The sequence below is a fragment of the Hyaena hyaena genome, unplaced genomic scaffold (genome assembly GCF_003009895.1).
Source record: "Hyaena hyaena isolate Hyena2069 unplaced genomic scaffold, ASM300989v1 scaffold_1232, whole genome shotgun sequence".
Classification (NCBI taxonomy): Eukaryota; Metazoa; Chordata; class Mammalia; order Carnivora; family Hyaenidae; genus Hyaena; species Hyaena hyaena.
In genome coordinates this window covers 468315-488554 of record NW_024081866.1, presented here as the reverse complement: position 1 = coordinate 488554, position 20240 = coordinate 468315, and the positions used below count along the sequence as shown (strand labels likewise).

General features: G+C 39.4%; 1 protein-coding gene across 1 annotated transcript; it reads left to right on the top strand.

Annotated features, from left to right (window-relative positions):
* The first annotated feature begins 17164 nt into the window (after positions 1–17164).
* Positions 17165–20240, top strand: LOC120224723 (thymic stromal lymphopoietin). The gene is made up of 2 exons (XM_039222983.1): positions 17165–17535; positions 19446–20240. Exons 1-2 carry the CDS (start codon positions 17212–17214, stop codon positions 19560–19562), a joined length of 441 nt encoding a protein of 146 aa, XP_039078914.1. The 5' UTR covers positions 17165–17211; the 3' UTR covers positions 19563–20240.

Here is a 20240-nt window from a genome sequence, read left to right as displayed (position 1 = left end):
AAAGAAAGAAAGAAAGAAAGAAAGAAAGAAAGAAAGAAAGAAAGAAAGAAAGAAAGAAAGAAAGAAAGAAAGAAGGAAGGAAGGAAGGAAAGAAAGAAGGAAAGAGAAAAAAAAGAAACGGTAGCAAAAATTAAGAGAAGAAAGAAGATGTGGAATTGAAATAGTAAAAAGCAAATGGTAAAGCAAAATGGTTCAAACCAATGTAGCTCTGTATAATACAAAATTGTCAAATCAATCTTCAAGTAAACACAAAGTTACAAGAAGACAAAGCACATTTTAAGAAAAGAATAGCAGATTTTGGATAGATCATCAATTTTAACAGTAACTTGTCATAACTATCCCCTTTCCATCCACTGCTGACTTTTTGGCAGCAGATAGCCGTTGGAATCCTTCCGCGGAAATAGGATGACTGTGATGAAGTGACCATACATGGAGGGAGATAAGGAGAATAAGGCAAAAGGGAAGAAGGGATAAAGCCACATATATAAGAGCAAGTGAAAGCCAGAGCGACAACCAAACTCAACAGATCCTCTTCAAACACAAGGCTGTCCTATCATTGTCTACGGAACACTGACACAGCGCTTGCATGTACTAAAAACAAACATCAGCTAACATTTGAACTGAAGTGAAGTGAGATAAAGTAAAGCAAGAGAAGAACAGAAACAAGAGAACAAAACAAACAATAAGGGCTCAACAGTCAATGCTGGAATGAAAAAACAAACTGAATTGAGAGAAGAAATTTTTATAATGAATTAAAATAAGACAATTAAGCAGCAATAAGATCAAATTTCTGATTTCAAATGCCAAGTGAAGTTGCAATGACCAAGACAACATAAAACCAATCCAATGCTTTTGGGAAATTAAGATGAATAATTTAAGAAAAATTATTTAGATAGCTTTAGTCAGGTTGCCTAGAGATACATAAAGATACCTGAGTTCTAGTTTTAGTTTTGCCATTGAGAATTTATGGCCAACAGTAATTTAACCTTCTTTATATATTAAAAATATTGAACTTTTTTTGAAAAAAATATAAAATACCAAGAAAAATTACATTTCCTCAAGGTAAAATGAGAAGTTTCATTAAAGTGCAATTAATCTTCAAAGTAAAAGAGTGATTGTCTTTTTGCTTCTAAATCTTTGACACATCTTTAGCAGGAAGCTGAATTGGATGTTTATAATCTATTTTTATAATCAACAATAGATTATCCATTTCTGACAAATTTTGTTTCCAAATTTTGAACGGTGTGTCCCCTTTTAATTATACTCTATTAGCATTTTCACTGCCTCCAATTACTTTTACAGTGTTATTTAAAACTTACCCTGTGCCAGGAACTGTGCTAGGTCCAAGCAACATTTATCCTTTCAGTCATCCTTCACAGTCTCATTATTACTGTCATTATTCCCATTTTTTAAAATAAATTATTATTATTCCCATTTTACAAATGGGAAATGAGAGTTGACCAAAATTACACAGCTAATAATAGGCAGTACTAGAATTAGAATGTGAGGTTGTAATAACTCCAAAGCATGTTCTCTTTATATGGGACCATGTGGGTCTCCTTGGACTTTCAGCTGAATACTGGTTGGCACAGGCACATAAAGATAATACCAGATGCCAGGAAAAGAATCATGTAGAGGGGGCAATGAGAACAATCCCATGCTCACACAAGGCCAAGAAAAATATGTGACCAAAGTGGAAAAGTTCATAATTCATAGGTCATCAGGTAGACTACTCAGAAAGTTATAGCCATTGAACTGGGGGAAATACTACCCATAGACTACTCTGATTCCACCTAGCAAAGCTTAAATGCAGGAGTCAAAAGAATAAAACTTTCTTATTAACTATGTCCCAGAATAAATACAAAAATAGTCCACTCCTAACAAGGCAAAATCTACAAATCTACAATATTAACCATCCAATCAAAAATTAGGAATGCAAGAAAGAAGAAAAATGCTACCCATAATAATAAGAAGAAATCAATCAACAGAAATAAATCCAGAAATGACAGATAAAAGAATCAGTAGAAAGAGCATTAAATAGTTAATATAACTATATTCCATGTTTAATAAGATAAAGAAATGATTGAGCTTGTCAAATACATACATAAAAGATATTTTAGAAATGCCAAATAAAATTTCTAAACATGAAAAATGTAAATCTGATATTAAAAATACACTGGATGACATTAATAGCATATTAGACTCAGCAGGAGAAAAAAAACAGTTAATTTGAGGATATAACAATACAAACAACACAAAATACAAAATGAAACGCAAAGCAAATGTTGGAAAAAAATGTTTAAGGAATCAGTGAGCTGCAGGACAACTTCAAGTGACCCAATATACATATACTTGGTGTTACCACAGAAGGGGCAGGGGCAGAAAAAAACATTTGAAGAAATAATGGCCATTTTCCAAATTTGATGAAAACTATAAACCCACAGACTCATGGTTCAACAAACCCCAAGTACAAGAAACTTTATGGCACATCATAGTCAAATAGCTTACAACCAATGATGAAGATTTTTTTCTTTTCAATGCTATCATAAATCAAATTATTTTCTTAATTTCTCTTTCATTGCTAGTGTATGAAACTGCAACTGATTTTTGTATATTAATTTTATATCCTGCAACTTTTGTAAATTTATTAGTTCTATTAGCCATAATAGGTTTTTTCTTATGGTCTTTTGGGTTTTTCATGTATATACTGTTGTGTCATCTGCAAATAGAGACAGTTTTATTTCTTCCTTTCTGATTTGGATGCCTTTTATTTCTTTTTCTTGACTAATTGAGCTGGATAGGAATTTCAGTACTAAGCTAAAAGAAGTGGTGAGAATGAGCAATATTGTCTTATTCCTGATTTTAGAGGGAAAGCTTTCAGTTTTTGAACACTGAATATGTTAGCTGTGGACCTGTCATCTATGGCCTTTATTATGTTAAGCTACATCCCCCCACACCCATTTTATTGAGAGTTTTTATCACGAAAAGATAATAAACTTGTCAAATGCTTTTTCTGCATCTATTGAGATGATCATATGATTTTTACTCTTCATTTTGTTAATGTGATGCAACACATTGACTTAAGATGTTGAACCATCCTTGCATCCCTTGAATAAATTCCACTTGATAATGGTGTGCAATCCTTTCTTTCTTTTTTTGGCTTTTTTTTTTTTTAAGTAGGCTCTACACCCAGCGTGGGACCCAACATGGGATTTGAATTCACAACCCTGAGATGAAAACCTGAGCTGAGATCAAGAGTTGAGTGCTTAATTGACTGAGCTACCAGATGCACCAATGTATATGACCCTTTTAATATAACTGATGAACTCAGTTTGCTAATATTTTATTGAAGATTATTATATCGATGTTCATCAAGGATATAGGCCTTTAATTTTCCCTTTTTGCTGTGCCTTTGTGTGGTGTTGGTATTGGGTAATGCTGGCCTTGTAAACTGAGCTTGGAAGTAGTCTCTTCTTTTCCATTGTTTGGAAGATTTGGGGAAGAACTGGTAACATTTATTCTTTAAAAGTTTGGTAGAACTTACCAAGGAAGCCATCTGGTCTTTGTTAGGAGGTTACTAATTACTAATTCAAACTCCTTACTAGTAATTAGTCTGTTAAGATTTTCTATTTCTTCATGCTTCAGTCTTGGTAGGCTGTACATTTCTAGGAATTTTATCTACTTCTTCTCTGTTGTCCAATTTGTTGGTGTATGATTGTTCATAGTCTCTTATGATCCTTTGTATTTGGGTGGTATCAACTGTAATATCTATTATTTCACTTATAATTTTATTTGTTTGAGTCTTCTTTTTTCTTGGTTAATGTGGCTACAGGTCTTTTTTGTTTATATTTTCAATAAACCACCTCTTAGTTTTATTGATCTTTTCCATTGTCTTTTTAATGTCTATTTAATCAATTTCCATTTTGATCTTTGTTATATTCTCTCTCCTGCTATCTTTGGACTTAGTTTGCTCTTTTTCTCATTCCTTAATGTGCATACTTAGGTATTTTCTTATTTTTTTTATTTAAAATTTTTTTTACTTGAGATCTTTCTTTTATGTTAATGTAGGCTTTTGTCACTATAAAAGTCCCTGTTAGACTATTTTTGCTGCATTCCATAAGTTTTGATATGTTGTGTTTCTGTTTTCAATTTTCTCAAGATTTTTTCTTCAGGAAGTTTTTTTTATTTTGGGGTTCCTGGCTGGCTAACTTGCCTCACTTGGCTCACTTTACTTCTTCTTTTTTTTTTTTTTAATGTTTTATTTATTTCTAGGAGAGAGAAAGAGAGAGACAGCGTGAGCAGGGGAGGGCCAGAGAGAGAGGGAGTCACAGACTGAAACAGGCTCCAGGCTCTGAGCTGGCAGTCAGCACAGAGCCCGACGCGGGGCTGAACCCACGAACCCCAAGATCATGACCCAAGGGAAAGTCGGACGCTTAGCCGACTAAGCCACCCAGGCGCCCCTCACTTTACTTCTTGTAATTGATTTCTAGTTTCATACCATTTGGTCAAAGAGGATCCTGGACATGACTGACATTATTTCAATCTTGTTACATTTATTAAGACTTGTTTGTAGCTTAACATATGATCCAACCTGAAGAATGTTTCATATGTGCTTGAGAAGACTGTGTACTCTTCTCCTGTTGGATGGAATGTTCTGAAAATGTCTCAACCCATCTGGTCTAATGTGTCAATTAAAAACAATGTTCCCTTATTGCTTATCTGTTTGGATGGTCTATCCATTATTGAAAGTGGGTACTGAAGTCCCCTTCTATTACTACCTTGATGACTATTTCTCCCTTCAAGATTGTTAATATTTGCTTTATATATTAAGGTGTTTCTATGTTGGGTGCATACATATTTACAACTGTTGTATCCTCTTGATGAACTAACCTCTTTATTATTATATAATAACATTAAAAGTTGCTAAGAGAGAAAATCTTAAATGTTCTCACCACACACAAAAAAAGAAATGTTAATTATTTGAAGTGATTCAGGTGTTAGCTAACACTATGGTGGTAATCATTTTGCAATATATAAGACTATCAAATCAACACTTTGTACAGCTTAAACTTACACAATGTCAAGTCAATTATAATGTGTGTGTGTGTATTTCTGTGTGTGTGTGCATGCTCGCGTGTATATATATATATACATATATAGGGGTAAAAAAGAAAATCTTAAAAATAGCCAGAAGGAGAAAACAGTTTATGTTCATTCTTATGTCATAAGGATGACAGCAGATTTTTTTTTTTTTTTTTTGGAGATAATGCAAGCCATTAGACATTAGAGGAATTCTTTAAAATAATGAAAGGGAAAACTGTATTTTCAGCAAAATATCTTTGAAAATTGAAGGCAAAAAAAGGAGGATAATTCAGACATACAAAGACTGAAATAGTTCATTACCTGCATATCTGAACTACAAAAAATATTAAAGTCCCTTACTAAAGAGAGAAATATGAATATATAACATAAAGAAGGACACAGGATCACTTCTGGGTCTTTTAGCTAAGATAAAGTGAAGAAGGACACAAGAAATAATAACTACATGGCTAAATACATAAGTTAAATTTTTCTTATTTTAAAAATCTCTTTGAAAGATAATTGCTATTTTGACGTACGATTAATGTGAAAAAAAATTTTAAATATATAGAAATAAAATATGACAGCAATTGGATGGAAGCCAAGAGGGAGGAAACAGAAATATACTTTAATAACACACCTACTCTACACAGGAAATGGTATATTACTTGATGGTATACTGTGATTTTTTTTTAAATGTTTTTATTTATGTCTGAGAGAGAGAGAGAGAGAGAAACAGCGCGAGCAGGGGAGGGTCAGAGAGAGAGGGAGACACAGAATCTGAAACAGTCTCCAGACTCTGAGCTAGCTGTCAGCACAGAGCCCGACGTGGGGCTCTAACCACGAACCATGAGATCATGACCTGAGTCAAAGTTGAGCCTCAACACTGTGATAATCTAAAGATATGTACTATAAACTCCAAACAGCCAAACTCACAAAAGAACTAAAGCTAATATGCAAAAAGGCAATAAAGTGGAATAAAAAATACTAAATAAATTCACAAGAAGGCAGAGAAAAAGAAAAAGGAAACAAAGAAAAGATCATTTTAAAGTAGTAATAATATATATGTATACATATAGAACCTTTACACACAATTAGATATATATAAATATAAGATTATATATTTTATATACATAAAAAATTTCCATTCAGGGAAATCCTTTTTTACCGCAACTTGTCAGGTAGATATGTATGCTATGGAATGAATGGTTGTGTCCCCTCAAAATTCAAATGTTGAAGCTCTAATCCACAATGTGAAGGTATTTGGGGATGGGCCATTTATTTTTAATTTTTTTAATGTTTTATTTATTTCTGAGAAAGAGAGAGAGAGGAGAGAGCAGGGGAGGGTCAGAGAGAAAGGGAGACACAGAATCTGAAACAGGCTCCAGGCTCTGAGCTGGCAGTCAGCACAGAGCCCAATGCGGGGCTCGAACCAACGAACCGCGAGATCATGACCTGAGCCGAAGTTGGATGCTTAACCGACTGAGCCACCCAGGCACCCTGGGAATGGGCCTTTTGACAGGTGTTCAGGTCATGAATGTAGAGCCCTCATGGTGGCATTAGTGGCCTAATCCTAATTAGTGTCCTAATAAGTGTCTTGAGAAGAGACACCAGAGAGATGATCTCTCACTCTCTACCATGTGAGAATACAGTTGTGTGCAAGCCAGGAAGAGAGCTCTAACCAGAAACTGTAGCAGCTGGCATCTTAGTCACAGACTCCAGAGCCTTTAAAACCATGAGAAATAAATGTGAACAGCAGTTTAAGTCACCCAGTTTATGGTATTCTGTTAGAGCAGCCCAAGCAGAGGAAAACACACTTAGTCTCACTCTGTAACTGAAAAATGACTCATGAAGATTGTTACTATAAGCCCTTTGCAGAAGGAGACAAAAATGCCTCATGGCTGCTCACTACGTAATTGCTCTGGAACAGCTTTTCACGTGCTTGCTTGCGATGCTGCACACTCCCACTGAGACACCTAGTGGTGGGCAGTTTATCTGAAGATGAAAGGAGACCTGTATGCTCAGTGTTTTGCATTTTAACTCATAAAATGCACAGTTGGGTCTCTCCCAAATACTCAAGGGCTTTTGGTATATTAACTCCTCTTTAAATCACCCCAATGAGGCATAAAGAGAAAACAGAATGTGTAAGCAAATTGTGCTGGGTCAAAGTCAGGACCATATGCGCTCATCTCCTGATTCCTATACTGACTACTCATTCACCAGATACATTTAATTGTTAATTGTTAATATTTTAATAATAATTTTTATTATTAGCTCTCATGTTCTTTTAAAAAACTCATTTATTTATACAAATAAAATACCACAGGAGTGCCTGGGTGGCTCAGTCGGTTAAGTGGCCGACTTCAGCTCAGGTCATGATCTCACAGTTTGTGAGTTCCAGCCCCACGTTGGGCCCTGTGCTGACAGCTCAGGGCTGGAACCTGCTTCAGATTCTGTGTTTCCGTCTCTCTCTGACCCTCCCCTGTTCACTCGCTCTCTCTCTCTCTCTCTCAAAAATAAATATTAAAAAATCAAAAAGTAAATAAATAAAATAAAATAAAATACCATAAGACATTATCAGAATCTTTGGATTTCCTTCTGTGCCACTAATAGTTGCTTAACAGATATTAAATAGAACTGAATTACATTATAATGAAGCAATGTTCTAGGCCCTAAAAAGAATGCAGATCTAAGCACCATATTCTGAATTCAAATGCATAGGTCTAAAATTATCAAAATTATTCAAAAACTATTGTCCTCTAGAATAAATCTCTTAAAACTTAAGTCACCACTAGAAAACCTCTGACTTTACAAAGATTCAGGTATACATGGGAAAAGTAATTCGCCTCACTGTATCAGAGAATTTTGGAGGGTTAGAGGAAAAGCAAGTATGCTTCATTGAATTAAATTACAATGAAGTTATAAATTGGGACATTCTTCTAAGAAATAACACTGACACTAATTCTACAAATCCCTTCTTTCAGACAGGTGAGAGAAGTCTAAATTCTCTAAGATATAGAGTTACTGAGGTTCATTTCCAGTTTTGTAAAATAACAAAGTATGAAGTACCTACTGTATATCTTTGTTTTTAAATTCCATCTCTTCTTTTCAAATGTATTTTTGAAATGATCATTCTCTAAAAGAGATTTAATCTTCAAGACTATTCTGAGTAACTGAGAAAGGATTTCACAACTTGGGAGTATAATTAGTCAATATTTCTAGATACTTATTGTGAATTAGGAGTTTATACTTTGATGAACAAGAGTAAGGAATCAGAACAAAATAGGGGGAAATTCTATTGATTTTTCAATAGTCAAGACTATGGTCAGGGAGAAATTGTGATTTGGGGCCACAGAAACCTTACACATCATTAATATTTTTTTTAATTGTAAGCATAATAAAAGGTCAACAACCAAACCTATTATAAGGCTAAGGGGTATGATTCTCTAAACTAAAGATCTGTAAACTTTTTCTGTAAAAGGCCAGATGCCAAATATTTTAAGCTTTGTAGGCCAGATGGTTTGTGTCTCAACTATTCAACTCTGTCTTTGCCGTGCAAAAGGAGACAGAGACAATGCTGTAAAAAAAAAAAAGAAAGGGCATGTCTGTGTTCCAATAAACTGTATATACAAAAACAGGCAGGCAAATAGGATTCAGCCTACAGGTTGTAGTTTGCTGACCTCCTACTCTACATTGCCAGCATCTGTTCTAGATGATAGTCCCACCTGAAGACAGGCCCCAGGTCAAACTCTTAGACCCCATATTTCTTTGCTGTCCGCTTATCTTCTTTAACTTTCCACCATCTCCTCCTCTTTTCTATCTCTTCCTCTTTCCACCCCCTCCCTGAATCTGGAATTCTCAGGCAGCCCTTTCTCCGAAACTCTGACTGGCTCTATGGAAATAAAGTGTGTTTTAATGAGGCATAATCATAAAATGATTATTAGAGGCTTATTACATTTAAGAAAGGAAATACTTAGGATGATGGTTTAACCAATACTCTTACTGATAATAGTGGATTCGCCATAGGGGAAATACTTGAAGGGCCTCAGACATACCAGATGAGAAACAAGCTAATGGTTACCACCTGACTCACACAATGGTCACTTTTCTTGAAAAACTTCTATATGTAAACACTGAGGGCTCAACTATGAAGCAAGTTACACAATAGAGTCAAGTAGGTGTGAAGCTTTCTTACAGATTCCAGCTGACAATATTACTAGGAAGAGATGTCATTTGCAAAAAAAAAAAGAAGAAGAACGAAAATCGCAGAATTTCTTATAACTCATCTTTTACACTTAAACTGAGAGCAGGGAAACTTTTTTCTAAAAATTAAAATTTAATTATACAAAAATCACCATTTCCTGTGTAAAAATTATAGAACTAGTATGATGCCATAAGGCAGACACAAAAGGGGATGAAACTGATGACTTGAGTGATGACACACTGGTGACCAGTGTAGGTAACTGTATCAGTCAGGAAGCCCACAGGCAAACCAAGGGCACACTCACAGTGGGTAGCTGTAGGAGAGTTTAATGAAAGAACTATTTTCAAAGCGTATAAGTAGGGAATCAACAATAATCATACAATTTATTGTTAAATTGTGCCACTTTTAAGACTAAACACACATTTTACTAATAAATTATGCCAGGACAATCGGTATTGACTGGAACTGGCCCAGTCAAATTGTAAAGCTCAGAATAGATCCATACCCCCAGGCTAGCAAGAATAAGGGGCCATATTACCTTCAGACCTAAGGACACAAAGAAAGGGAATGTTAACCAAAACCTGGAAGGAAGCAAGATGAAAGTTCAACCAAGCGGAGCTAGGGCCTCCAGGAAAGAAATGCATCCAGTATAGGAGGAGACACCATGGAGGGAGTAGGTGAATTAAAATCCCAACTTCACTGTTCTCCTACTCCCTGATTTCTTGCCAAAATCTCCCATTGGCTGAACCCAACCAGAAGCTGGAGGTCAAGGGAGCCTGTTGATACAGTTCTTATGGGTCACCTTCCCTAGAGTACAAAGCAGGGTGGAGAAGGGTAGACAGTATATCTGGAGAAGAAAATAGAAGGCATTCAGTATAGTAGATATTTTTGCAAATTGGAATTATCTTTCAACTCTGACCTCCTCTACAACTCTTTTGAAGCATTCTTTTTTTAAATTTTTTTTTATAGTTTATTTATTTTTGAGACAGAGAGAGACAGAGCATGAGTGGGGGAGGGGCAGAGAGAGAGAGGAAGACACAGAATCTGAAACAGGCTCCAGGCTCTGTGCTGACAGCTCAGAGCCTGATGCGGGTCTCGAACTCGTGAACCAGGAGATCTGACCTGAGCTGAAGTTGGACACTCAACCAACTGAGCCACCCAGGTGCTCCTCTTTTGAAGCATTCTAAGCTCAACTGCTACCTTTTTCCTGAACAATCCTCTCCCTGTTCCTTGCCTTATTAGATGGTAGAAAAAGAGCAATGTAAGCAAATCTTCTACCTCCAATTGCCTGAGGGTTAGACTGTTTCTTTATAGAGGAATGAGTGCAAGCAGGAGGTTTTCATACATCTATTTGGCCTCTTTCACTCTCTAATTCAAAAATATCTGGGAACATTTCTCAGCCATATGCTGCTTATGTAGGTATCACCAGCTTAGAAATAAAATAAAAGAGATATTTTTTGCATTCATCATAGGAAATTCCCTCACTCCACTTTCTGGTCTAGAAATGTCCCCAAAGGATCTTAGAGGAAGTATGGAATTTGGACAAACCAATCAGTGGTTCAAATCAACAGCAAGGAAGCTTGAGTACAAATGTGTAATGCAAAATTAATGGGGAAAATGGACATGTGCCGCAGTCATAACCATACACTGGCCAATTCACATTACACGAATGCTTTACCTGACTATGAACAATGAAGGAGAATATGAAGAATGTTCGCATCTGCAAAGTGTGGCCCATCTTTTCTGCATGAGTATGTGAGAACCAAGAGGTGGAGTGCTTATATGACCAGAATCCTGGCTAATTTATTCCAATCACTTTACTTCTAGGCCCAAAAGAACACCCAGCTACTAGGGAAAGGGCATTTTCACACTTCCTAAAATATTACCAAGCAAAGGTTGGTGTCATCCTCTTTTCTCACTCCATAGTAGAAGATTTCTCCCCTTTTATCAGTAACCTGTGTGATATCCTTTCCATTTTTTAAGTCCAGTGACACTATGCTTTAATAAATAAAAACTTTTAATTAAAAAAATAGCATCTCTTTTTCCTGACAACTTGGATCTAAGTCTTCAAACACAAACTGAATTTTGCATGAGGACTAGGCTACCATAAATATTCAGGACAGTTACAAGAAGAGAAGAAAGAAAGTAAATTTACAAGGAGGCAGGGAAAGAATAGAATAAGAGGGGCACCTGGGTGGCTTAGTTAAGTGTCCAACTCTTGATCTCAGCTCAGGTCCTAATCTCACAGTTCATGAGTGTAAGCCCTGCATTGGGCTCTGCACTAACTGCTAGGAGCCTGCTTGGGACTCTCTCTCCCTCCCTCTCTGCCCCTACCCTGCTCGCACATGCTTTCTCTCAAAATAAAGAAATATTTTTTAAAAAGATTAAGAGAATGAAAAAGAAAGAGAACTATTATTAAAAGCAATAATGAAAATATTAAGAAAATAAATGAGGGACAGATCTTTCTAGTGAAGGTAAAAGAGCTGTGTTATAAGCCATTTTCTGGCCCAGTTCATGGGTGAGAGTATTGCTTAAGTTCTTTGAGTAATCAGAGTGTGCTAGAAATGATCTCACTCCTGTTTCCCACCAGAAAAAAAGACACTATTCTTGACCTAACCTAATGTTTCCCTAACTACACAGGTAGACATGTAGATACTGTTCACATCCTTATCATTTGAACAAATATAACGGAAAAAAAAAAAGCCCAGAAAGTTATTCAGCCCTCCAAGAATTTTCAGAGACTCCCTTACCTGCATGATAGCCCTAAGCAAGCCATAAGTGGATTCCAGCAGGAAGACAGCAAAAAGCTAGGAAAAAAAACAAAGACAAAGATGTATCTACAGAGATTCTTTCAGATGAAATAATTTGCTTCCTAACAATGATCTCCAATATCAATATATCAATATATCAATATCAATAGACTTTCATCTATTGAGGATTTATTGAATATCTATTAGAGGTAGCACGTAAGACTGAGCTCTGTGATGGTTGTGATGAGGACCATAGGCATAAGACAACGCTTCCCATTCTTTCCTCTGCAACGGTTGCTTGGGAAATCAGAACCCCTTTTGGGCTTGTCTTATTTCCCCAGTTCTTTTTTCTTTTTTTTAATTGAAGTGTAGTTGACACACAATGTTATATTAGTTTCATGTGTACAACATAGTGATTTGACAAGTCTATTCATTATACTATGTTCATCCCAAGTGTAGCTACCCTCTGCCACCATACAGTGCTAATACAACACCACTGACTATATCCTCTGTGCTGTACCTTTTATTCTCATGACCTATTCATTCCCTAACTGGAAGCTTGTATCTCTCATTCCTCTTCACCCTTAATCCCCTAGTTCTAAATAATGTTTTTCTATGGCTTCTTGTACTCGATTGTCACTTCTTTTAATTCCTTGGTTTCTTTCTTTTACCTTAAGTGTTTCTCACCTTCTGATACCAACACATTTACTGCAAGTCACTTCAAATGGTTTTGGAAAAATTAACTATTATAAAACATTTCCTGCTTCTAAAGAATTCATAGTCTAGCAAAAAGATAAAGTTGAAAAATATTGGAATATTGCATCATGAACGGAGATTCTAACAGAGAAGCCCAAAATAAATATGTCTTAAAGGGGAGGAGGTCATATCCAGGTAGGAGACCACTTGTGGAGATGTCCAGTGAAATGAGCATTGAATGACAGGAGAATGTCAACACCTGAGGATGTGGGCTGAGAAGAAGAGAGCTTAGGGCACATTTAGAGCATATTAACATCAGATACTATTTGGCAGAAACCTAACAGAATTAAGGAGATAAGGCTGGGAAGAGCTTGGAATCAAGTGAGGAGGGATGGTTGTAAATGTTAAGGTAACCCCTGCGAATCCTACCAAGCGTTTCTGGGTAGAAAAGTGATGTGCTCAAAGTGATCTCAGAGGTCACATAATTATAGACAAGGAAATTGGGGGCCCCACGGATAAGTGTTTAGCAGGCAGAGATGACTTCCAGAATACTTGAGAAGGAGGCACCCTGTCCACATCATCTCTACGAAGACCCACAGAGGTAGCAAGTTTCAAAAGAAGACACAAAGGAAAAGAGGCAACTCGGTCACACTCTAGAAAAATGCAAGTCGAACTTCAGGGAAGGCTGCTTTCTTCTGTCCCATCCCATCAGCATACCCCAACCCAAGTGAAGAAATCTGTGTCACTAGCTCCTGCTTGCTGACCAGAAACACCTCTGATTTCACAACAGATGAATCAAGCTTTGGCATCATCCCCCAGACACCCTGAAAAGTTGGTGGTGGGGGAGAGGGGCAGCGAGATTTCTCTCCCAAAGTTTGCTGCCCAGACTCCTCCCCACCCCCCCCAAAAAAGAAAAGAAAATGAAAGAAAAAAAGAAAAAGAAAAAAAAAACCCTAAATTTGGAGGATTCCAGAAAAGCCCATTTGGAAGTCACCGGTGAATCAGAGGCTTTCCAGGACTCCTTTTAGCACCACATTCTTTACTCCCAGGCCTTAACCAGTGACCTGGGTCCAGCTGCACTGACACAGCTGTTGAACGCCTATTCTATGAAAAAAGTTCACTTCTGGCTCGAGTCTCCACCCCACCCCCACCCCCACGCCTGAGTCTGTGCTTTTCCCGCTTCCCTTGCCACCCCCTGCTGTTCTTCCCAGGCACCGCTCGGCCTATGACCTTTGCTAGGACTCACGCGGGGCGCCCTGCCTCGTCGGCTTTGGCGGTGATTCCTAGGAACTTCCCAAGGACCAGGGCTCTGCAGGCTCTGACACGCAAGGGGTGGGGGTAAGGGGAGGAAGAGGGGAGCAGGGTGTCTGGAGAGCCCCAGGCGGCGTGAGCCAAGCTCGGGCGGAGCGGGGTTCATCCCCCAGGAGCCCAATTCGTGTCGGCCTTCCGTCCCTTCAACCCCTGGTTGGCGTTGCCACAGCAGAGAAGGCGGCGAGGCATCCTCTCGGAAGCTCTCCCCGAATCACTTGGCTGCGCTTAAACTCCCTTTTCCGGATGAAGAAGGGTTTGCAAGTACAAATCTGCGCCCTCCACCTCGTTGTTTCTAAAAGCCTTGAGGGTGTCCAGGCCCGAGGCGCCCGAAGTTGTTAGGCTGCGCAGCGTGGGGCTAAGCGCCTAAGACGCACGGGGCGCACGAATCGTGCGCGCCTCCGGGAGAGCCGCGCGCTGGACAGCACCTTCCTCCCGCGCGCACCGCGGCGCACGGCGCGACGCGGTTGGGTCCCGCTGGTGCGGCCGTCGGCGGGTTTACGCCGGCCTTTACAGTGGGGCTGTGAAGGTGCAGGGGAGTCGGATTTTGAGTTTTCAAGAGTTCTTAACACTTGTAGGACATGCTAGAGAAGAACGCATCTCCTGAGGTGCCCCCCAGGAACCCAAGAGTAGGCGCTTCTTTCCTGAAATTGCTAAGGGAGCTTTGAAAAGTGTTTTGCGGGCGAGCCCCGTCAGATCTTTCCCCATTCATTTCAACTTCGAATCGGCCCTGCGCCGAAGGTTCCGGTCACTATTGCACTTCAGTGCCTTCGCACGCAGGTGAAGCCTGAGGCTGCACCCACCCTCCAAAGCATCCCTTTAAGTAAGCGCACGAGTTTCCTTTAGTTGCCACAGAGGAAAGAAAGCACTAGTTGAAAGAGGTTAAAAGAAATACGCAGAATGTACAGCATGAGTGAGGATTGGTACCTAGTCCTTAGAGTGGCTGCCTTTTGAGGATATTTTTTCAGTCAAGAAAGGGGATTGGTCGTGGAAACGGCCCTGCAGGAGAAAGATGTAGATATCTGTTCCTTAAAGCACCTTCAGGCACATATCAAGGGCTTAGGGCAAAGATAACAAGGAGGAAGGTGAGGGAAATTCCTGATGGTTTTACCAATGTGAAAATTCCATAGATTTGGCTAGTTCTATTTTCCCTTTCATGTAATCAATTCAGAATTCTATAAAGGAAGAGAATGACATCAAGGAAAATCATTGGTCTAGAAGAAAAGAGCCCGTAGGCGTTTAGGTGTTATATATGTGGAGCCAGAAAGCTCTGGAGCATCAGGGAGACTCCAACTTAAGGCAACAGCATGGGTGAATATGGGCTTCGTGTGCACTGGGAATGAGAGGCAAACACTGGTGCCTGGTCATGTGCCCCAAAGGCAGGCCTTGCAGATCTAGAGGCAATTCAGTGTGGATGGAAAGACTGTAGTGTGAAACTGGGGTGGAATTGAGTTTCCAAGTATATTGCCTGATGCCTTATTATTTGTTCTGTCAGTTTTTTTCAGGAAGATCTTCGTCTTGCAATTGGTAGGGCTGGTGCTAACCTACAATTTCACCGACTGTGATTTTGAGAAGATTAGAAAGAAGTATCAGGAAGTCATTTATCATGCCCTGGATAAATATATGAATGGGGTAAGTGAAGAAACATTATTTTTTTAAAAACAAGCATACTTTCATCAAAAGAATGGGCACATACACATGCACACTGGAATTTAATTGTTAAGGAAGGAAAAATGATTTGGAAAAAATCATGGCCCAGCATTTTGTCAACATTTTAAAAAGTGATATTTAAATATATTAGCCTCTCAAATGACTACCTAGAAATTGGCACACATTAAATGTGCAGATGCTGATGAGGAGCAGATATTGATAGATAACACATATTTACCAAGGTGTGTATCCACCACCAAAGTGCTGCTCTACCAGTGCAGCAAAAAGAAAACTGTGAGTGAGGGCTTGAGAGAGAAAGGGGAGTGAAAAAGAGGGAATTTTGTGAGCTACGCCCTAACGAGAGAGCATTGACCTGGGAAAGGTGCACTGCAGGTCTTGCTAGTGTTCTAGAAGACTTAGAATGCCATTATGGAAGAAGGTGCACTCCTGAATTTTAATATACAGGAGTAATTATTTTCCTGATTATTCTAACTTCTGGATACAATAAGCAGGTGTGAAATGCATGGATGGTTACAAGGCAGATATGGGCATTCCAAAGATGGCATTATTGCTCACTTGTGTAGTGTTATGTATAAGTGTGCCCAGTTTGGTGGTGGGAAGTGGTGGTGAGGTGGGGTCTCTCTCTAGAACCAGATACTTTAATATCCGGCTTCAAACACTAGCAGGTACTATCTGAATTCGAAGTGCTTCACTACCTTGTCAATGATGAGAACAGCTAGATGCACAGGAACACAAGTGCCTAAGTGGAAACTGCTTTCAGAGCATCCTTAAAACCTGGGAGCAGTGGGGGCAGGGGAGAGGGGGAAATGATTTCCTTTGTGAACTAAACCTTTACTCTTATTGTCTTTTTTTTTTTTCTTTCTTCAGAGGAAGAGCACCGGATTCAACAACCACATCTACTGTGAAGACCCGGTGAGTAGGTGGTCAGCACTGTTGGCTTTCTCCAGAGACACACCTGGCACTCCCGACACAGGGTAACCTGCGGCGCGTGGAACCGCAGGAGGTGGCTGGGCTCCCAGGCAACGCTGACCCAGTAGAGACGCCTAGGCTGCCAGAAACCTCCGGGCCGGTGCCCTGCTTGGGACGCTACTTGCGTTCCAATTTAGGGAGCGGAAGTCTCTCTTGGGGGCCAGCGGGATTCCGGGAGAGCCCCTTACCCCCTCCTAACCCAGGCCCCGGCAGGAAAAGCAAGTCGGGAATAGTGACCAGGCAACGCCGTCAGGGCACCTCTGCCCGGCTGCAGAGCCTCCGCGGGGCACGCCGCCACTCGGTAGCCCGGGCGGCGACACAGGACTCAGGGGCGGAGCGAGCACCGGCGCGCGCCCTTTCCCCGCCTGCGCCGCCGCCACGCTCTCAACGCCTCTCGTTACTCCTGCGTACGCGGGTTCTCTCTCTCTTTCTCTCTCTCTCTCTCCCCCCCTCCCCCTCTCTCTCCCCCCTCTCTCTCCTCTCTCTCTCTCACTCTCTCACTCTCTCACTCCTCTCTCCCTCCTCTCTCCTCAAATGAGATCGCTTCCTCCCACTCGAAGCGAGTCCGTTGTGTCTCCCGCTCCCCTCCCCCATCTCCCCTGCTGCATTTTTCACTCATTTCTTATCGACTCTCTCTCTCTCTTTTTTTTTTTTTTCTCTTTCTGTTGTTTGTTTTTCCTGGCGTTTTCTCCTTTTCTCGTAACTCCTGACGCCCGTGAGCAGCCAGATTGCCTCACTAAAATCGACCGCATTACCTTCTATCCCAACCACGGCTGCACGTCACTGGCCAAGGAAATCTTCGCGGTAAGAACTAACGCTACGCTCACTCTCCAGTGCCCCGGCTACTCAGGAATGCAGGTAAGCTTTCTAATGCCTTGGAATTAACCTTAAAGTGGCACGCTGTTGCAGAAGTCATTATGATTTTTATTCAGGGCCTATCTCCTGAAGAGCAAAGGAGCCTGTAAAAGCTGTAGATTCAGTATACACAGGGCCCCCAAGCCTATCTATTTCTAGGGTTCTGATTCTTTTGGCACAATTATAGTTCTAAACCTTAGGCAGAGTTTCACGGTATGATCAGTGAACCTATGTCCTGGTTGCCGGAGCGTGGGAGAGTAATTATCCAAATGCCAATCCGCAGGGACCCAACCTAGACCTTAAAAATCACAATCCCTGTGCATGAGCTTCTTATGAGATTCTTATCCTAAATTTGAGCAGCATTGCTTGAGCTTCTCACTAAATACTGTGTGTTTCTTTTGTAAAATGTTGCATTATACATAAACCTCTCCCGCACATTTGCTTAATTGCTTGTATAGCTCTCTTTACATAATGGATTTTTGCACATGCAGTTACATGCATTTGAATGGATGTGTAACTTTAGAAACAGTAGTGCAGAGTTAGGAGCAGGAAGTCTGGAGACAATCTTTCCTGACTTTGAACCCTAGCCGCAAAACTTCTAACTTAACGTCTAGCCTCTGTGTGGTCACTTTCATGTGCAAAATGAGGGTCACATTAGCAAGTCCCATATACAGTATTTATGAGGATTAAATGAGTCAATAGATGTGAAAGTACTTAGAATAGTGCCTGGCACATGACAAGTATTAAATAAATAGTGATGTTTTTATAAAGTATTCAACAAATAATACGAGTAAAGCAGGGCATTTATCTTTGTGATGACAAATTTTAAAAAGACAAGTGCAGATATGTATGATTGCTGCCTGTTAACTGGTGAGCTTTCTCAGTCTGCACACTAAATGTCTGTGTGGTCATCACATTTTTAGAGATTAAAGATTGAGCCATACGGTCTATCTGGATTGGGCTAGAGTTAAATACTCAATATCACAAGCCAGCTGTTTGGCTCTATGTCTTCTCTCAGGGAGACACTGGCAAATCTACAGGTGGCCACAGTGACATTCTCCCATATAAGAAGAGTATAGAAGACAATCTAGATCAAGTTCTAGACAGCATGCAAGAAAGAGAATGTCTGAGAAATTTATGTCAGCCCCCTCCCAAGCCCAAAGGGAGAGCCTAAGACCAATGTTTATGATTCAGCAGATTTTAGACTAAGATTTTTGCTTAATAACCTGATGAATTTTATTGATCTGAATATTGTGTGTCTAGAAGGCCCAGTCTGTCACTATTCAAGAGTAATTCAGGTGAAAGAATGCACAGGAAGATTATCACAATCTTTTTTTTTTTTTTAAGTTTAGATTCCTTTTTAGTCTGTGGCACACTTAGGTGGCAGGAGGGACAGAAAGGAGGAGTACTTTGGGTCCAAATAAGAGGTTTACTGAATTATATCTATAAAGAGGCATAAGCCCTATACATGAGGAACTTATGGTCTTGTTGGGGAGATGATGAAACCACTAACTTAATCCTTTCTTTAGTCATTCGATAAATATTCAGTGTTTCCTACGTAAAAGACATTGTGTTCAGCACTACGGGGAATACCCATGATGCAATAATAAAAAACAGCATGTAAGTGAGAGCCAAGTTAAGTGAAACACACTGAAACACTAGAAGAGTTTCGAAAAGAAAAGTCTGAGCAATGAGCAAAGGGCTTGTTAGGGAGGTGGTGCTTGCCCTTGAAGCAAAAGTAGGTGGGTGGAGAGAGAAGGGAGGGCATTCCCTTAGGAGAAAGCACGTAGGAGTAACACAAAAGCAGCTGTTTGAAGGACACACTGAAAGATGATTTGCATAAAAAAGACCCTGCCACTCAGTGGTTGTTAAAGATAGTAACTGTCTTGATGATTGATTCTCCAATTCCACAGATGAATAATACCCAGGCAAAGACGAAAAGAAAGAAAAGAGAAGCTACAACAAATAAATGCCGGGAACAAGTCTCACGCTTAATGGAATTGTGGCGTCGATTCAGTCGCATTTCATAGAAACAAAATACACCTTTCTTACAGCTGTATTTCACCCCAAGAAAAGAAATCATCTTTATTAGGTAGATGTAATGTTAACTCTACTGTGACATTTAAAAGACCACCGATGGTTATTTTTTTAATTACAGAAGGGTTTCTTAACTTATTTTTTAAGCTTTTATTATTTGATGTGGGTTTTTAATACAGGGGAAATACTACCCCTCAAATGTAGGGGGAGTCTGCTGTAGCAGTGATGCCTGGGCCACTGGCTTTGTGCAGTAATTTCTGCTGGAACTACATAACTTCCCTTATTTCAAGGGAAGAACCTAAACATGTAGCAGAAGGAAAAAGAGAAGGTTGAGAAAGGAAAAGGTTGAACTCAAGAGCATGCAAACCTCTGTTTAAAAGACAGGTGTTTCTTCTATGTGTACTGATACTTATTGTGTTCTTATATTAAAAATGTACAAAAGAAAATAAAAGCAAAAGGTGTGCACAAAAAGTTGTACATATAATGAAGCAATCAAAGAATTTTTGAGCAAAATATTGTGCAAGTATTGCAAATCGAGTTTTAAAAATCATCTGACAAGAGTGATGTATATGCAAGCAGATCCTGAAGAAGTGCCTTTATTAAAGCTAAAATATATATTTTTTAAAGTTATGGAATATATTTTTAATTTATTTGTAAGCACTTTTTAAAAT